The sequence below is a fragment of the Notolepis coatsorum genome (assembly GCF_963971535.1).
Source record: "Notolepis coatsorum genome assembly, chromosome: 8".
Lineage (NCBI taxonomy): Eukaryota > Metazoa > Chordata > Actinopteri > Aulopiformes > Paralepididae > Notolepis > Notolepis coatsorum.
In genome coordinates this window covers 58,776,864-58,797,913 of record NC_140172.1, presented here as the reverse complement: position 1 = coordinate 58,797,913, position 21,050 = coordinate 58,776,864, and the positions used below count along the sequence as shown (strand labels likewise).

Below are 21,050 nucleotides of genomic sequence, written 5' to 3'. Positions count from 1 at the left end.
AGAGGATGTTCGTCGACCCTGCCCTGAGCCAGGACGGCAATGATGCGTCAACAAAGGGGACCGTAGCGACGGGTTGGAGCGGCGACGCTGGCCGGGTCGGCAACACAGAACGGCTGTGTTTACTACGGTGCCTTGAGACTGCACTTTGTTGATCTACGCTCCGGGTAGGCAAGGTTTGACCAGACCTTATACACTTCTTCTGGCTTTCCCTTCTAAATGTTTTGTAAATAACGATGTTTTCCAAAACGAGTGTTGCTGCACTACATTTAGGATACGACGCAAGTTATGTGTGAATTGTCTTGTCACTGGTATTTAGCTTCTCCATGCAAATCGGGTTGTTGTTACAGATGTGAAAATGATCTGGTTTGTTGTGTTGAGAAACATCATGTGTGTTTATATGTACTGTGTACTCACAACTAAGGGGGTTAACTAACCTATAAAGCTATGCTTAGTGACAAATGAGTAAATAATGATTCTTTTCTCAGCCTGTAATGACAATGAACAGTGTGTTCACATATTAACAGGTTTTCCTGTTTTAACTGGCCGTATTAAGGGTAAAGTAGGAGGATTGTGTTTCCCCCCGGTTCCCTGGGGACTTCTTCATCCTCCTTTCAGACATGTTGTTGCACTACATTGTGTCACTGTGTGGTAGGGATACGATGTAACCCTTAGCTTGATTGCTGAGGTTGTGCTAAAACTGCTGGAGAAACTTTATTTTCCTAAAAGAAAAAATTGTTTGGTCGCTTTCGTGTGTGCTTAGCAAGGCCTGTGGCCGATACTAATCGAGAATTATGTATTCTCTCATTATGAAAAACGGCGTTCCTCTGTAGAGTGTTTTTGCCATTTTTTGTAGGTGATGATGGGTTGTGTGTGTCATGTGACCTACAACTGGGTTGGACTGGCCACAGAAGCACATGTGTAAGTTTGGACCGGGGCTCTTGGAGAGCCCTCTCTATTCTGTGTTTTTTCCTTAGTAAAAATCAGATAGCAGGTTGGCTCATGCGCTGTGTGAAGCTGTCAGACGTTTCATAGAGCTGACTATGACTGTGTCATACTCTCTTTTTGTCATTACATCGTATCATGGGTGTGGGGTCGTAAAGGGGTGAACTAGTAACCTTTCCTCCCCCTTTTTTCTGTTGGTCAGGGGTAAACCCACCTGTCCTTCAAGGTTCCTGTCACGTTGCGGTTTGGCACGTTACAGGGTGAGGGGGGGGAGGGAGTTTCCTGGTCCCACGGCCTGGAATATTGGGCGTGTGCACCGCAGAAATTCCCCCGCCATAGAGTACGTCACCGTGCGCGTCTCTGTTGGTAGGACTTCCGTGTGCTGTTCAGGTCCATGTGATGGATCTGTTTCGGGGGGTGGTCAGGGCTTCTCCTCACCAAGCTCTTATTTGGGCCTTCTGTGAGTTGGGACTCCTCTTTCCATGTGAGGGAGCCTCCTTCAGAGTACAGAGCCTCCTCCTCAGATTGTCAAGGTGAGTGGACCCTCAAGAAGGAGTCCTACTCTATTGTGTATGTATTCGATTCAATTCGATTATTGAGTGTGTATGGGTTGAGTGCCTCCCCCCCGGAGAGCCCTAAAACCAATTTTTTACATGGCTCAAGGTGCAATATATTCTTTTCAATCTGTACAGCTCGCGTGGGAAGTCTCTCTGGGGATTCCCGTCTCCTTCCTATGGGAGGGTGGTGGGATGTAAAAATGTGAAAAATGTTTACCCCCAGCTGTGTAGACTGGGATACATACTGCTGGTGCTTCCTGCTTTTCTATTAAAAAGAGTTGGAGTTAGGAAGTGTCACACCCCTCTTGTCGTTCCCCTGGGTGCCTTGGGGATTCAATGACAGGTCTAAATAGCCTGTTCATTGATGTGGGTGTGTCCCGACGCACGTATAGTGCTAGCTCGGGGTGTTCTGTACACAGGCGACTGATTGGCACACCTTGGTTGCTTGAGGTTAAAATGGCGTTTTTATAAAGCAACTGGGATGGAGGTTTTTCCTCTTCCGACGACCAAATCCGACGACCTGGTTTGGTTATCGACGGATTCTCGTTCATATCTGGGGGATGATGACGGAATGGATCTGAACATATGTAGAGGGGTCTCACACCCTGGGGGTGGGCCACCGGGCGCGGTTCGCCCGAACGTCTGGGTGGCGCCTTCTTTTCATGTTTAAGATCAACACGCATATCTGCCCCTTCTCCTGGAGTAGGCATGTCGGCGTGGTTAGGGCACGGGACTTGTTCTGGTCACGCTGGTCCGGATCAGTTGAACCCGTTGTCCGCCGGGGATGCAGATCTGCTGTTCTGGTACCCTGAGGGACTTGGGCTTTTTTCAGTGGGAAAAATGCCAGGTCGGTCCGGGTGTCACAGGGTTAAGCGCTATGGAGACCCTGGTTGGGTACATTTTTTACTCAGCACTGTCGTAATGGCTTACGGCCAATGCCAACCTGTACACGCTCAATCTCGTCAGATCTCGGCCGCTACACAGGTTGGTCCTGGTTAGTACTTGGTTGGGAGACCGCCTGGGAATACCAAGTACGGTGTGCTTGGGGCTGGTTCTCCATTCTTTTTCGCTCCTCTCTCACGCATGGCGAAGAGGGGCCTGTTGGGGTGGTCTTTGACCTCAAGTTTCAAGTTTCTTTAATAGTTGTCATACAGAAGTACAGAATACTTTCATACAAAATGCTTCTTACTGTTACGCTCCAGAGACTGTGCTAGACAAGATAGTATCAAATAACATAGTATAGCATGTAATTTAGAAGTAGAAAATGAGGTCACAGTGTTCAGTATAGACATATGTACAATGTTCGATGCAGAATAGACGTAACTGAGTTACCATATAATATACAATACTATGCAGTGTACTAATGTACAGTACTATATAGTGCAAAGCAGAAATGGGATGAGGTACAATTTAGGTACAATTTACAGTAAGGTGTACGAGTTGTAGTGCAATCCTTCATCAATAAATATAAAGTGTGGGGAGTGGGTGCTACAGTGTGTTTGTTTAAAGTGAGTGTGTGCTGTAAAGTGTGTGGAGTGGGTGCTACAGTGTGTTTGTTTAAAGTGAGTGTGTGCCTCCTCTGGTGACCCTGTGCTTCCCGTATCGCCGGGCCCGGTCCGAAGTCATGTTTCGTCGACCCGTAGGCCTGGGTTAACCCTTTTTTGAAAACTGAAACACTTGTACTGCGGTATAGCCGGTGGAGTTTTTTCTTGAGGGGTTATAGGAACAACCACCGCATTGGGTAACACCAAGGTGGTTGATTCCCTGGTGTGTTGGAGCAGTGTCAACTCCCGGGTTACCCGGTTGAGGGTGCCCCTGCACGTTCATGACGTCTGCCAATCGTGTCAGCCTTCTCTGCCTCAACCCCTCTGGGTGGGGGTTTTTAAATGGAGGCTTGGTCATGCAACAACGCCAGCATACGCCCCTTCCGCCGGGGCGGCTGTGTTCAGCTGTCCCCTCTGGCGCCTGTCTCGTCCGCAGTCTCCAGGCTAGGGTTAACAGCCTGTTGCCTGGTTTTTCCCCGGTGCGCTGCCTGCTTCCGTTGGTTAACCTTTTTTGTGTGCTTACGGCCATGCTGACTGCCTGTTCTGCAGGGTCAGTGTGCCAGGCGGTGTACTATTGGGGGGACAGGGCCCGCTTGGCTGAGGGGCCTTTGTCCGAATACGCTGGCGATGTGGGGGGCGGGGTCACTAAGTGCCCACCTGGTGGGGTCTTGATGCTGGCATCATGGACTTCTCCGGGCCCCCGTTCCAGGGGGTCCAGTCCCTTTGGTGGGTCTGGGTCTTCCTTCGCGCTCCGCTGCTACGGCCTTGCCACAGGGTTGGGTTTGCCCTTGACCCCGTGATTCTGGGGGCAGTAACGAGGTTGTTCCCTCCGTTCGTTCCCGGGTGGCATGCGGGTTGTGCGTGTGTGTAGTCGTGGGGTCAAGCCACGGTCTGCTCACCCTGTGCGTTGAGTTGCTTGAGTGCCTCTTCGCACGGTCGGGTCCGTCGCCCTCCCGTGAAGCCCCCAATAGGGGGGGTGCCCTCCATTAGGGGGGGTCGGGGGGGCTCGGCCCTCCCTGTTCTGATGGTTGTGGGGGGCTTTCAGCGGGGTGTATTTGTCGGCCGATGGCTCTCGCTCGGCCTCCCTTGTGCAGAGAGTGATGCCGAGCGAGAGCTATACGATACAGAACGTTAGGTTATGACTATAACCAAGTTCTGTTAGTATAGCGACGCTCGGCGTCCGACGCCGCTGCAGCCCTTGATCTCGCCTTGTGGTGAAAGCTTGGGAAGGAGGCGAGTGGGTGGCCCCACCCCTGCTTATATGGGTAAGCTGATAGGGGTGTGGTCAGACAAATATTGGGATTAAAGGTACATTGTGGTCTTTATTCAGTGAGCGTGCACGTGTGCGAGGACAGTGCAGAGAGTGACGCCGAGCGTCGCTATACTAACAGAACTTGGTTATAGTCATAACCTAACGTTATTTTGTTCATAATGGTCTCATTTGCTGTGTGATAATGATGGTTATTATTCTGTTATTAATGTTCTCACTGTGTGTGTGTCACTTACTGTGTGTGTGAGAGAGAGTGTGTATGTGTGAGAGAGAGAGTATGTTTGAATTAAGTACATTTGCTGAAATACAGTTGTTCTTAATTATCTCACTTGCTATGTGAGAATGTTAGTTATTATGTTCTCAATGCCCCTTGCATTGTATGAGAATTCTGTGGAAGAGTTTGCTAGTTCTAGTGCTACCCCTTTGTACATTGTGGCTGTGTCTGACAAAAGTTAACAATAAATAATGTTATTAGGAATACATGCTTCTCCCTAGCCCTTTTCGGACAATTGGACAATGCTGCAATAGCAGCTGGTAAAACTTTGGCGATTTATGGAATGACCATTGTTATGTGGCCAAAAACCCGAAATAAAAAACAACTGAACTGAACTGAACTGCATGTGTATCCCCTGCTGGCAGTTAGCTAATGGTAATCTCCCATAGCAACTGCTCTTAATTAATCTGATTGTCTGATGTTTTTTTTTAACACACTTTGACATAAATGTAACATCTTGACGACACTGTAAATGAGTTTAACTACTCAGCTAAATTAGTTTATCTACCACCAAAACCTGCACATATGAAGTATATCATGCCAGTTAGGGTACCTTGTGTATACTGCACCTTGTGCATACTGTTTACTTTTACTCTTACTCATAGTATATATTCAGATAAAAAAAATGTATTGCCTATATATTTATTGTAACATATTATAACTGGTAGGGCATACAGACCCTCATTTATCTTAATCCTTTCACTACCACAATACCAAAGGGTAAACCCTTTCACTGCGACAATACAGAAGGTTAACCCTTTCACTGCCACATGACAAATGGTTAACCCTTTCACTACCACACTAGAGAAGGTTAACCCTTTCACTACCACACTACAGATTACCGTCTGTAGTATGGTAGTGAAAGGGTTAACCTTCTCTAGTGTGGTAGTGAAAGGGGTAATAAAATAAATTAAAAGGGCACGGTTTCACCCCAGTGACCAGGTGAACCAGTCCATGTCGATGTCACTCACGCAGACGGCGTTGATGTCCGACTCGTGTCCTGTGAAGGTCTGCCGGCACATGCTGTCCCTGATGTCCCACAGCTTGATGGACGCATCGCAGGCTCCGGACACGAAGGTGCGGAAGTCAGGGGACAGGGACAGGCTCATGACGTCTCCACTGTGGCCCGAGAACACGGTGGTCTGCTGACTCGTCTCTATGTCCCACAGTGCACTGGGGTGGAGAGGATCACAGTTAGACAGAGGTCGGCTCAGAGGTCAAATGTTTATATTTTCTTGGCGCTATTATAATATTACCAAAAATAAATGCACTACATACATAAATATTCAAATATAAACAAGGTCAAATGTTTACTTCTTCTACAGGTATATATGGAGAGGAGAGGCTATAGTTGAGAAGAAAGCACTCCCAGACTCTGTATTCCCCTTCAGCCAGCAGACTTAAGCTGAATATTTTGTGTTTTTAATGGCTGTGGTGGTGTTAAGTGTTATCGACTTGTGGTCCAGTGCAGCTCAGTGGGCAGAGTGCCTAGTAGGGGTGGACGGTATAAACGGTATGAATTTGCTCTACGGTATGGATTTTGACTATACCTTGTAACCGGTAGAGCAGCTCTAAAATAGCAATGACGTCATGTAACCACAGCGCGACTATTTCACTCGCATTTGCCCCTAAAAATAGATAGGATTTGTCATAGATAATAGATATGTGCAAACTGGAAAAAGTTATTTAGGAGGCTTCGCGCAGTGGGCGTGTCAACACGCAATTGTCATTTCATAATAAACACATATCACCGCGGCGCACAGCAAGTTTCAATTTCAGTTCCTGGCATTTTTAACCAGTGGAGAAAGGTAAGAGATTTCCCTATCGTTTTTCTTATATGAATTATTCTACGTTAATAAAACATACCTGGTGATCAACTACAGTTTGCTCTGAACATTATGATATGTGTGTAGTGTTCTGATAACGACGGCTGGGCAGCGGGAGCTGGATGCTGGATTTTGCGAGAAGCATGCAGCTGCAGAGCCGCAGAGCTGGACAGCTGTGCCTGCACAGTGCAATACTCCAATTCAGCCATTGGCAATTCAGCCGTTGGGTGGGGGGCGCTGTTGAGCGGGCCTGTGACCGGACCTGAAAGCGCCCCTGCTCTTTGGCTCTGCAGTTGCATACTATTGGGATTCGTTGGGAGCAGCACGGAGTCTCGACTCGGGACTTATTTTATTTGGAATATAATGACTGTATACGCAAAAGTAGCCTAGTTTTAAGTTAAAATATTATAAATCTACATGCCTTGAGGATGTCATTCTTTATATAGCCTGCCTATCAGGCAAAAAAAATTCTAACGGAAACACTGATACCGTGATATATACCGTTACCGTCTATGCTTCAAATTATACCGTGATATAAATTTTAGACCATACCGTCCACCCCGCTAGTGCTCTGAGCATGGCACTAATAGTGCCAGGGTTAGGGGTTTGATTCCCACTGGGATCATCCATGCTGAAACGTGTATGCAGTCGTTCTGTTGTAAATTGTGCCTCTACAGTACTTGAAAGGCTCTACGGAAATGCAGTTGTTAATTCATTAATGTGTCGCTGTTAACATAATTGCCCGTCACCCTTGTCCACAGGATAGTACAATGAACAAGTCCTACCTTTATGATGTCATAGAAGAAAGACAGTTAACAACACTGCCATGTTACAGGTAGCTGTACCCGTCGAGTAGCCTACATTATAGATGTGTTGTGTCTCTCTCTACTGTAACAGTATACTGTACACTTCAAGTTTAGTTAGTTAAGTTAAGTTAGTTATAAACCAACACTATATAAAGCTGATATTTGCATTTCAAAATGGTATTTCAGATCCCAATACATTGTCTATGGAGGGGATTTTACATCCCAGTTTCATCACAGATTAGCAAGGTTCTCCCACTGATTTCTAGCTTTAGGAGAGAGTAGTGTGTGTTCACAAATACTGACTGAACTGTTTGGGGGCACAGGAAGAACATATATACAGTATATGTAAATTATTGAAATGGGTGGCATTCCCCTTAGCTAACAAGCTAACCGCTAGCAAATGTCAGCTGTGGATGTTGTTGTTGTCCCCCCCCCCGTCCCCTTGTCATTCCTTTTTGGTTTTGTTGTATCTGCTGGAGGCGACCCCCCACTACCCCCATCCCCTGATGGCCACAGAGACAGACTATAAGGATCTCAATATCTACATTTAATTTCTATATTTTATTAATACATTTAGACAAATCAGTCTTTGTGCATTGTTAATGAGTAAGGTTTCACCACATGGCCATCTTGCCAATGCTAAGGTAGCATCATATCAAGACAACTTGAAACACTGCAGTGGCACCAGTTGTACATAGGCCTACAGTATGACAATAGACTGAAATGCAAATCTGAACTATCTATAGTGTTAGTTTAGAACCCGGAAGCAGTGCGGAACAAATGTTGTGGCCGGAAAGGGATTTTTTGCACCACGCCGTTTCCAACGTCACTCACCAGGTAGTGTCTCCTGAACTGGTGATGATTTGATTGTCATCAATAAAACGGCAACAGGACAAGTAACCTGGAAGATCAAAGACAAACTCTCTTAGATCTCTTTTGATGTCATGTGTGCAGCATGAGATCTCTCTTGACGTCATGTGCGCAGCATAAGATCTCTCTTGACGTCATGTGGGCAGCATAAGATCTCTCTTGAAGTCATGTGCGCAGCATAAGATCTCTCTTGACATCATGTGGGCAGCATAAGATCTCTCTTGACGTCATGTGCGCAGCATAAGATCTCTCTTAATGTAAAGTTAGCATAAAATAGCAGTCATATTTAAAACGATGATGAGATGATTCAGTTGACTCCCTGTTCTTGATCACTACTCCATCAAAGTCAATAAAATATATTTCTAAAAGATATATATATTATATATATATATATCCTTATAAATAAAATGTTTAGCCGCTGAACAAATTGGTGATTTTCACATTTTCACTCATGCAATTAGGTGTAAACCAACAATATTTCACAGTTGCTGGAGTGATAAATAAGGATGACGAGGGACACGACGACGGCACGGCCGACACATGATCCCTGAGGTCACAACGCTAACAGCTGTCGGCACGAGCCAGACCCTTGTGTCTCCGCTCAGCCATAATGTTATGAAGAGCTTATGTTGAAAACCGCACACATTCAGGTTAACACATACTGTACAAAACACAGACATAATACAGAGTGACTATGCAGAGTTGTTTTACACACACCTGCAACTGTCACCCAGCCTTTTAACTGTCATTTGTCTGTTCTGCTTCATGTATTTACATACCTTGTAATTGTATTTAGTTGTTTGTTTGATGTGTGTTTTAATTATCTCTGTGGTGTATGAATTGTCTGTCTGTCTCTTTTCTATTTTATTTATAACCTGTATATAACCTATAACATGCCTGGTTAAATTAAGGTTAAATACAAATAAAAATATATAAAACAGTGTAAAACGGTGCCTAGGCAGTGTGGTACAGAACCCTCAGTGTGGTACAGAACCCTCAGTGTGCTACAGAACCCTCAGTGTGGTACAGAACCCTCAGTGTGCTACAGAACCCTCAGTGTGCTACAGAACCCTCAGTGTGCTACAGAACCCTCAGTGTGGTACAGAACCCTCAGGGTGGTACAGAACCCTCAGTGTACAGAACCCTCAGTGTGGTACAGAACCATCAGTGTGGTACAGAACCATCAGTGTGGTACAGAACCCTCAGTGTGCTACAGAACCCTCAGTGTGGTACAGAACTCTCAGTGTGCTACAGAACCCTCAGTGTGCCACATAACTCTCAGTGTGGTACAGAACCATCAGTGTGGTACAGAACCATCAGTGTGGTACAGAACCCTCAGTGTGCTACAGAACCCTCAGTGTGGTACAGAACCCTCAGTGTGCTACAGAACCCTCAGTGTGGTACAGAACCCTCAGTGTGCTACAGAACCCTCAGTGTGGTACAGAACCCTCAGTGTGGTACAGAACCCTCAGTGTGCTACAGAACCCTCAGTGTGCCACAGAACTCTCAGTGTGGTACAGAACCCTCAGTGTGGTACAGAACCCTCAGTGTGGTACTGAGGGTTGGTACAGAACCCTCAGTGTGGTACAGAACCCTCAGTGTGCTACAGAACCCTCAGTGTGGTACAGAACCCTCAGTGTGCTACAGAACCCTCAGTGTGGTACAGAACCCTCAGTGTGCTACAGAACCCTCAGTGCTCAGCTCTATACCTGTGTGACCAGGTAACTCCCTGCTGACCCTGACGTTTCCCTCCCGGGTCTTTAAACAGTAGATGGAGCAGATGTTGTCCAGGCCTCCGCACGCCACGTAGTTCCCGGAGGGAGCGTACGCACAGGTCATCACCCAGGAGGAGCGCAGGGGGATGGCGTGCATCTGAGAGACGGGACATGATGTCAACACACTCGTCACTCCACACAACCACTTACCAAGACGGGAGGAAGCAATACCATAGTAACAATAATAACACTGAGTAATGAGTGCTATTACTCTGAGTACTCTGTTGCCTACTCAATTTATACCTCAATACTCGATTTATACCTGCCTACTGCTTTCTACAACTGCCTTACATAATAATCATGGTAATCTTAACTACCTACCTCAAACTATAGTCTTCTAGCAATACAACTCTGTATGCTAGCATGTACAATAGTGCTGTATACTGTATATACATTTATATATTTATACTTACTGCATATATATATATATATTCATATCTGTCTGAATATACCTGCATATAATCCTTCTATATACCTACTATACACCGGCATATAACCCATAACTCTGTATGATAGCATATACAATAATGCTGTATATACCTATTATCATATATTAGCATATATATTTATTCTTACCGTATATTTATCCACATTTGTCTGTACATACCTGCATATAATCCTTGTTACATATCTGTAGATACTACAGATCTATATACTATCTCTATCTGTACATATCCCTTACCTACTCTTACTAGTTACGCTGATGGCTAGTATGACTTACTACCATAGTGTCTTTATACCTGTATCACTGTACATACACAGTAAATTTCGCTGAGTACATTTTACTCAATTGGGCTCAAATGGACTCAGTTTGAGTAAAATTTACTCTGCGAAATTTACTGTGTAATAATACTACAAGTCTGTACATACATCTGATTTGCACTATTACTCAGTAGTACAAATCTATATATTTGATATCCAGTTTAATCACCTGTACATTGTATATTGCTATTGCATTTTACTGTTACATTTGCACTCTGGTTAGATGCCAAATCTTTTTTCGTTGTACTGTACTTACTGTGCTGTATAATATAATACATTTTAATCTAATCTATTCTAATCGAATCGAATAAAATCTATAGTAATGACACTAATAGTGGCGTTCTGTGGTTGACAGAGAGGTCGAGCCTGGGTCCACTCTCTTCCCCCAGTCATACATTCCCAGTGTTTTTAGATCATCTTTGAATGGTGTATTCTTGTTTGGTCTCCACCGTCAACCGACTATAAAATAGTTAGACTTAGCCGACTTAACCCATAGAACCCTAAATCCACTCTCTTTTATTATTATAATTTATTTAAGTATGTATTCATTCATTTCGGCTATACATTAGTAAATATAATTTTGGCTTATCTTAATACATGTTTTATTGTATTTGTACTAGATGTTATTACTTTGATGTCATTACCTTGTTAGTTGTATAGCTGTCCCAGATGATCATGTTATTACATGACTTTGATGTCATTACCTTGTTAGTTGTATAGCTGTCCTAGATGATCATGTTATTACATGACTTTGATGTCATTACCTTGTTAGTTGTATAGCTGTCCCAGATGATCATGTTATTACATTACTTTGATGTCATTACCTTGTTAGTTGTATAGCTGTCCCAGATGATCATGTTATTACATGACTTTGATGTCATTACCTTGTTAGTTGTATAGCTGTCCCAGATGATCATGTTATTACATGACTTTGATGTCATTACCTTGTTAGTTTGTATAGCTGTCCCAGATGATCATGTTATTACATGACTTTGATGTCATTACCTTGTTAGTTGTATAGCTGTCCCAGATGATCATGTTATTACATGACTTTGATGTCATTACCTTGTTAGTTGTATAGCTGTCCCAGATGATCATGTTATTACATTACTTTGATGTCATTACCTTGTTAGTTGTATAGCTGTCCCAGATGATCATGTTATTACATGACTTTGATGTCATTACCTTGTTAGTTGTATAGCTGTCCCAGATGATCATGTTATTACATTACTTTGATGTCATTACCTTGTTAGTTGTATAGCTGTCCCAGATGATCATGTTATTACATGACTTTGATGTCATTACCTTGTTAGTTGTATAGCTGTCCCAGATGATCATGTTATTACATGACTTTGATGTCATTACCTTGTTAGTTGTATAGCTGTCCCAGATGATCATGTTATTACATGACTTTGATGTCATTACCTTGTTAGTTTGTATAGCTGTCCCAGATGATCATGTTATTACATGACTTTGATGTCATTACCTTGTTAGTTGTATAGCTGTCCCAGATGATCATGTTATTACATTACTTTGATGTCATTACCTTGTTAGTTGTATAGCTGTCCCAGATGATCATGTTATTACATGACTTTGATGTCATTACCTTGTTAGTTTGTATAGCTGTCCCAGATGATCATGTTATTACATGACTTTGATGTCATTACCTTGTTAGTTGTACAGTATAGCTGTCCCAGATGATCATGTTATTACATGACTTTGATGTCATTACCTTGTTAGTTGTATAGCTGTCCCAGATGATCATGTTATTACATGACTTTGATGTCATTACCTTGTTAGTTTGTATAGCTGTCCCAGATGATCATGTTATTACATGACTTTGATGTCATTACCTTGTTAGTTGTATAGCTGTCCCAGATGATCATGTTATTACATTACTTTGATGTCATTACCTTGTTAGTTGTATAGCTGTCCCAGATGATCATGTTATTACATGACTTTGATGTCATTACCTTGTTAGTTTGTATAGCTGTCCCAGATGATCATGTTATTACATGACTTTGATGTCATTACCTTGTTAGTTGTATAGCTGTCCCAGATGATCATGTTATTACATGACTTTGATGTCATTACCTTGTTAGTTGTATAGCTGTCCCAGATGATCATGTTATTACATGACTTTGATGTCATTACCTTGTTAGTTTGTATAGCTGTCCCAGATGATCATGTTATTACATGACTTTGATGTCATTACCTTGTTAGTTGTATAGCTGTCCCAGATGATCATGTTATTACATGACTTTGATGTCATTACCTTGTTAGTTGTATAGCTGTCCCAGATGATCATGTTATTACATTACTTTGATGTCATTACCTTGTTAGTTGTATAGCTGTCCCAGATGATCATGTTATTACATGACTTTGATGTCATTACCTTGTTAGTTGTATAGCTGTCCCAGATGATCATGTTATTACATGACTTTGATGTCATTACCTTGTTAGTTGTATAGCTGTCCCAGATGATCATGTTATTACATTACTTTGATGTCATTACCTTGTTAGTTGTATAGCTGTCCCAGATGATCATGTTATTACATTACTTTGATGTCATTACCTTGTTAGTTGTATAGCTGTCCCAGATGATCATGTTATTACATTACTTTGATGTCATTACCTTGTTAGTTTGTATAGCTGTCCCAGATGATCATGTTATTACATGACTTTGATGTCATTACCTTGTTAGTTGTATAGCTGTCCCAGATGATCAGTTTTCCATCCTGGGAGGCGCTGACCAGGAGCCTGAGAGAGACATGTTTGTTCAGTATTTTCATACATCAACCTGCTGGACATACAGTATATCAAGTAAATCTTCTGTCTAAGTACACACCAGCACACCTTGTTTATACACCTATGTGTTCCATAGTGACTGGTCTGACAGGCAAACGGGCAGGCTCTACAGATGATCGCAGACAAAATCGCCGGTCTGTGCCGTGGTTTTCCTACAGGGATGGCGGTGGCGCCCGACTAGGCAGCAGCGTGACCTTCGGCATGGTGCACCACAGTCAGTCAAACTACACCTCAAGTGAGAAATAGTTCCTTTACTAATGATTTGAAAATGTAAAAAGTCCCCTTTGGCTCAGAAAAATACATTACACAAAATAATATTGCTGTATAGTTTGTTTATACTTTAGACTAGGGGTGTAACGGTACACAAAAACCACGGTACGGTACGTACCTCGGTTTTGAAGTCAAGGTTCGGTACGGGTTTTCGGTACATTGGGGGAAAGTTTGGCTTTTCATGTTCCACTCAGGGGTGATGTAGTGTGCAGTAACTAATTGTACTTGTAGGGCTGTCAACGAATATTCTATATTGAAATTAATAATCGACTTGTAAACACATTTAAAAATTATAATAATTATATTAGATTGTGAAAAAAAACATCCCCCGGTGGGCGGTGGGCGTTAGTGGTTAACATACTGTTTAACTGTTGTATTCGTTCAGTACACTACACAGCCGTTCGGTACGGTACACACTGAAACGGTTCGGTTCGGTACGGATACGTGTACCTTTACACCCCTATACTTTAGACGTATTATATTTAGACGTGGTCCTCAAAGTGAATGGTAGTGAAAGGAGCCTGACACCTGGGAGGAATGGTGGTGTTGACAGCAGACAACAGGGGCAGCAGTGGTCACTAGTTTACTAGTAGATGACTTTAGATAAGACGTAAGACTGCTGATTTTTGACAAGTTCTACTAAAGTGAAATATCCTCTTCACCCAACGGGTCCTGTGTCAACCTGAAACACAGTGAACTCTGTGTCGACCAGAAACACAGTGAACTCCAGCAGTAGTTCGCCAGCAATTACCTTGTTTGATGTTTTGACCCCATAGTCTTATTACTCTGAATGTAAAAAAAAAGTCATTACTGTACGGTTCATGGGTAGATTTAATGGAACACTCCACCATCACAGCCTTAATGTTTTTGTGTTTAATTTTTTTATAATTTTTTAAACAAACATATAGACAAACATGACAACACACGATAAGATATACAAGCATTATTAACAGTGCACATCCAATGAAATCACCTTATAGTTAAATGTCTTATACAGGATATACCCCCAATACCTGCTATCTAATACCCTACACACATATGCTCTAGCTCGTACCCCCCCCCCTCCCGGACCCCCCATTGGCCTTAATGTTTTTATCATTTCACTGAGCTGTATTTAATACTCTCTGGGATATATGACATCACACATTCCAACTCCTTTAACTAAATAACTCTTAAAGTGCAGCTGAAGCAGCATGTTGTCTCGCTTCCATATTGAGACATATTTCATGAAGGCAGGACATAGCGTTAGGAGGAATTATCTATAGCAACTTTAAGTTCAGGTCCTACTTTAATTATACAAACACTGCACAAACCACATTTCAGTGGCATACAACTAAAATGTTTTAAATAGGTCATACTACTATTAGTAAGATTTGATTATAGCTTCTATCCCCAGGCCATCAGGATGCTCAATGACAATGACACTATGTAACAACCCATCATCTACACTCACTGCACACACATCCACATGTACACACTCACTTTAAACAAACACTCACCTTACCACTCACTTTAGACACTTTAACACTTTATATTTATCTATTAGATTTGCACTACATTCATACCTCATTTGCACCCTACCCTAAGTTTTGTATCTCATCTCATTTCTGCATTGTACCTCACTGTTACTTATTTTACTCTGTATTGTATATTGTATATAATGTATATTGACTGAACATTCATTTACTTACTTCTTAATAACTTATTTTTGTACTTACTTTTTTTTACTGTATGTAGCACACTCTCAGGGGCTCATACAGAAACAAGCATTTCATCATAAAGTATTGTGTATTTTATTATGACAAAAAATAAACAAACTTGAAACTTGAACTAAGCCTGAACAGGGGTTGTCAGATACCCACCTGGAGTCTGTGCCCCAGTGCATGGCATAGATCTTAGCCAGGTGACCGCGGAGGGTTCGCCTTGTTCTCATCTGAATCCGCCCCACAGGATCCAGGCCTGCAGTTATCTAGTTCATACAAAGAAAGAACAAGATTAAGACGACATTCATTGTTTATTGTTTAAAATGATCCCCATTAGCTGCCACCTAAGTGGCGAGCTAGTCTTCCTGGGGTCCACACAGAAAGACAACAGAAAACACAAAACATAACAACATGAGATCACAATTAACAATCACAATTAACAATGATAATCTAAAAACAGTAAAACATTGTAGACATCATTATCAACATCAGAATATTTTGCTCACATATTTAAGTAGTGCATTCTCAGGTGGTATTTGAAAGACACTTTGCTATTCAATTTACTTATGTTCAGTACTGGGCAGTTATTCCAATGATTGATGGCACGATAAACAACAGTCATTCATTCCACTGGATGTCATTCTTTGTATCATAACATAACATGCATGGCAGACCGTCCTAAATTCCTGACCATGGACCCCAAGTCTAAAATGGGATAGCTAATGTAACAACTTCGTTTTTCCACAAACAAGGGTCATAGCACTGTTTGAGTAATATAGAATATTATATTTGAGAATTGCCTATACTGGTCAAATAAAGATGTTTTGTTTGAGTTATTTAAAAATATTTTGTAAACCCTTTCAGCTCAACTTAACACCAGGCCAAGCCAGAGGATCTTCCATATCCAAAGGTTTGTGGTTTCTACCTGTATGATGAAGGGTAGTTGTGTGATGAAGAGCAGTTGTAGTTGTGTGACGAAGGGTATTATTAGGTAGCTAATAAAACAAGGGATCTGACGTTGTGTAGCTAAACTCTCACCCAGTCTCTTCTAACTGCTGTATATAGTAATGATACAACATTGTGATCCAGAAGAAGCTGGGAGTATAAATCCTCAGGGTTATTTACCATGTATGCACCTCATGTCAAGTACTGTAGGCCTTGTTTGGCTTTGAAAGTCACAGAGATGATTTAATACATAATACTCTTCCCCCAAAATTATCTGCAATAGCCTCTATCCTGGCTCTTTAACTCTAGAATGCATGAATAAAAAATAAAAATAAACGTAAAAGACACATATCATAGTTCAAAGTGACACATCTGTTAAATTACATATGGAAAAACAATCAAGATTGTTAAAAAAAAAACGAATAAAAAAAGACTGGGACATATCTCTGAGAAGTCACTCAACATGCAGCACATAGGTGGCGCTACAGGTTCCAAACATGTCATAATCGTGTAATCATCATCTGGAGGGTTTCGTTCACCATATAACCTGTTAAGCTGTAGCCCTATTTTCAGAAATGTCGCCTAAGTAAGGGTACATGCCTAAGTAAATGGAAGATTGCTCCACTTCTACGAGGTCAATTTGCATGTTCATGGTATCTAGGAACATCTAGGGATCTGGGGGTATGTATTTCCAGTGTCAGAAATATTGTGTCTGTTACTAGGCTTGAGTAAATTGTAATGAAAAAAAGGAGAATATAAATTATGATTTATTTTTGCATCTGTGCCGGTGAATTGCATGGAAACATTGAGGTTAATTTGATTTCGCTCACTGAGCTCATTCACCACCTTCTTGAGATCAAGTGTAAAAAAAATCTAAGCAAATTAATAAAGGGAAGATGATTAAACAGAAGGATTTGTAGATACAGTAATAAATGATAATCCATTTTAATTATAAATTCATATTTGACCTTGAACTTGACCTTGACCTTATTATGGCCAAATCATACATCTATGGATAGGGAAAGGGATCATCTTTCCAATGGCAGGGTTACATCTGGATTTAGTCATTTCCTCATGGTTTTACGATAAAAGAGATATAATTAGAATTTTTTTGATAAATTCTTATTTTCGGTAAATCTTATAAAACATCGGTAAAAATTAAAATATACACTTTGACTGTTGTTTTGATAGGGTTATGGTCTTTAATCATTTTTTTTAAACATTAAAACCTCTTAACCCTTTAATCGCCAAGGACAACTTTAGACGTCATTCCTCGCCATGCGTAATCTGCCAATGACGTCGTACATCGTCTTTGAGATCAATATTTAAAAAATCTGTCATGGCAATCATATTTCACCCACGGAGACTTGAGATCTCCTGTAGATCTCCTCTCAACTCTCCAACGGTTCAAGACCGCCATCTGGTGGCCGATCGGCGAATCGCCAAAACCGGAAGTGAGTGGCCGGAAGTGGTGCTCACCCATATTTCGTCCGGACTCCAGCTTGATACACTGGATAGTGATCCGTTGCCAATAACTCGATAAACAACGTTATTTGGACGTATATAGTATTATACAACCTGGAAATAGATCGTATATATCAACATCCCATAATAGCGATCTTTCTGCTCCACGCTGATCACCCAACGGTCAGAGGAAGCTGCGGTGAGTTTCAGCGTGTTTGATTATTATTATCCATATAAACTGCTCTGATCTATATATCGCCCATACTACATAAATGATTTAACGTCGGCCACGGACTTATAAACCCCCCCCTCCGGTCACCAGCAGATGATGAGGCATGACGTTTAGGACCTTGTACAATTGAAATTTGTAATCTGACGTCAATCGGTATCAAACTACATTTGATGATCTAATATATGTATTTATGGCTATAACTCACGTTCTGCAGAATGCTGCAGAAAACTATAAAAACATATTTATACGTATTTTAGTATGAATATGTGAATGAAAAAGTAGAACGTTGCTACATCCTAAACGATAGATACATGACGTTGAATGGGCCATAGTAATGTCAATTTAGCAATACAATTTAAAAAGTTATAGCCCTGCAAAGAAGGGGAACATCTCCATAGACTTACAGTGGTGGCAGAGAGGTGATTAAGATCAGAATAATCCCTGGCAGATAAAGGGTTAACATCCAAGGGCCCACATGTGGGCCCACATGTGGGCCCTCATGAGGACGATTCGCGACGTGCCACTTTGCCGACCTCTAGCGGCTCGGGTGTGCATTTCTTTTAATACAATATATTATCCTATATATAATATAGAATTAAAGCCCTATTTGTTGCCTGTCAATTGTCCTTTCAGGTGACAAAATCCGTTCAGCGGTTCTCGAGTTACATGCCGATATGTGAGGTGTGCGCCAAAGTACACATTACCACCCCCGACCTCCGGGGGCTCTAGCTCCGTCAATCATTTGGCGATCTCGAAAATCTTTGGACAGGGTTGTAGCCAATGAGTGTGGCCAGGGACCGAAACTAGAGAGTTTTTACGTTTGGCGCCTCCCACTTAGAGGACTGACCGCCGTGTGGCGGCCAATCAAATGGTCATGTGAAAACCGAAAATCATGATCCAATTCTGAGCGGAGTTCTCACTCGCTGTCTGAGCACAGACACGCAGCGGCGGCGCATTGCTGCTCCTAAACCTCCCCTACCTGTTTCTGTATGCTGCATGTAAACACACAGTCACCGTGACTGATGTTAGTCTAGTCAGAGAGACCTCCGTGAGCTGATGTTAGCTACTGTTACAAAATGACCCAGTCAACTATTCACTTTTAGTTTAATACATGAGGCATTGTGTAACGTTATCCAGCTGGCTAGCTTCTGATAGCTCCCGACATAAACAACTGCAAGTGTCCAGTTACATCGCATGAGGGCTGCAGCGCTGCTGACTAGGGTCCAGGTGCAGGGCAGGTGAATCCTTTCATGCTGAATGTAAGAGTTTAGGGTCCAGCTGTAGTGCCGGAGAATCCTTGCTGGAGCTGGAGGCCACTAGAGTATACACACAGACAGTGGAGCTGTTTGCAGACAGCGAGGTGGCGATATCTCGCAGATAATACAACTACAAGTATGATTATATAATATATATATTTTATTAAAAAAAAATTATATAAAATAAGTGTGGCTTTCCAGTGATACCCCATGATATGATAATTGGGGATCTAATACGGTCTCTATTGATCGATTTATGACAAAGAAAACCTTACAGCTTAAGAGGAAGAATATGCTTTCTCAGGTTTCTAAATCTTCAGACAAAGGTTATATTATGGTCCATAGGTGGAAATACAGCTGCTTCTAAAGTGTCTGCCTGTTATCATCCTGTAGGGGTTTTTGTTCTGGCAGTGTGTCGTAGTGTCCTTGAGCAAAGACACTTAACCCCTAACTGCTCCCGATGAGCAGATTGGCACCTTGGATGTTTGCCTCTGCCGTCGGTGCGTGAATGTGTGAGTGAATGGGTGAATGTGAGGCTGAAGTTGTAAAGCTCTTTGGATAAGAGCACTATATAAATGCAGTCCATTTACCATTGTTCAGTGTACAAAAAATATGCAAGTGTGCCCATTTTCATGTCTCCAAAGTTTCAACTAACTATTGTAAGGTGGACATACTATACATGTGGCCTATGGGTGGCGCTAGAGGCTCCAACATATTTTAGAGGTATCGTGTTGAGATATGTTCAGCACGTGAAACAATGTAAGTGTGTCTATTTTTAGGTTTCTACTGAAAAGTCATCTACTATACGTTTGCTGTAAGAATAGGTTCTGCTCAAATTCCCAAAGCGAATGAATGTGGGTCATTTTGAGCCATCTTACGGAAACCTGAGGTAACTATGCAACATCATCACTTTATTTGAGAGATAGATTTAGAGCTCTGCGGTAACTCCGCCTCTTCCCCTGATTGGTCTTGGTGTAGGTACAGGATATAGTCGGTTGCAGATCAAGATTCGGGGTCCTAGTAGACTGAGGCGCCGGTTACACTAATGGCCAGTTTTCGTTTTGTTGTCAGGGTCAGTTTCGCTTTCCAGAACGCAACGTAATGGCAGGCAAGTTAGACACTGGTTTTGCCTCCTGAGCACAGTGATGTAGTACAATGCCAAAGCAGTAGGTGGCGAACATAAAGGCAATTTTCAACCAATCAGAAGTTGAATGTGCCAATACACTTCCTGCAAAAAAAACAACAAACCACCACCTTTAAATGCCTCGCGTGAGCCATTTAGCCGACGTAGCATTTATTTTTCAGCAAAGAAAGTGCAATAAAAGTGCAATAAACAAAACGGATACATTCACTGTGTGTTATGCCTCATTTGTTGATGAAACAAAACTAACATCAACACAATTGACCACCAAGAGCGGATAGTTTAGTCTCACAAAAAGATCTCCGATGGGCGGCTAGGTGGTGCAGTTGGCAAGGCGCTCACCACCAATGCAGGAGACGCTGGGTTCGATCCCAGCTCTCCGCATTGCTATCAGCTTGGCTAGTCGTTCATACTAATACAATTGGCAGTATTAGGGGGTGGGAAGCTGATGGGTGGGGATCGGACGTTGTGGACAGCGACTCCTACAGGTCGGTTGGTGCGCCTGCGCAGCAGAATCAGGAAGCGACGAGGGTGGCGTGCCCTCCAAATGCAGACCCCCGACGCTGAGAGATCGCGCTGTGCAGGTGAAAAGATGCGACTGCTGC

General features: G+C 42.3%; 1 protein-coding gene across 3 annotated transcripts in view; it reads right to left on the bottom strand.

The window, feature by feature from the left end:
* The window catches only part of gnb2 (guanine nucleotide binding protein (G protein), beta polypeptide 2), a 56,035-nt gene that overhangs the window by 11,459 nt on the left and 23,526 nt on the right, over positions 1 to 21,050 (bottom strand). For 2 of the 3 annotated variants that reach the window (XM_084319764.1, XM_084319765.1), the window contains exons 4-8: positions 15,567 to 15,673; positions 13,323 to 13,386; positions 9,799 to 9,961; positions 8,054 to 8,120; positions 5,559 to 5,760 (exon numbers count right to left, since the gene is read on the bottom strand). In XM_084319764.1, coding sequence (XP_084175890.1) covers positions 5,559 to 5,760; positions 8,054 to 8,120; positions 9,799 to 9,961; positions 13,323 to 13,386; positions 15,567 to 15,673 — 603 coding nt within the window. Of the gene's footprint in view, positions 1 to 5,558; positions 5,761 to 8,053; positions 8,121 to 9,798; positions 9,962 to 11,270; positions 11,297 to 13,322; positions 13,387 to 15,566; positions 15,674 to 21,050 lie in introns of those variants that run through there. The other variant, XM_084319766.1, reaches the window with a different exon arrangement.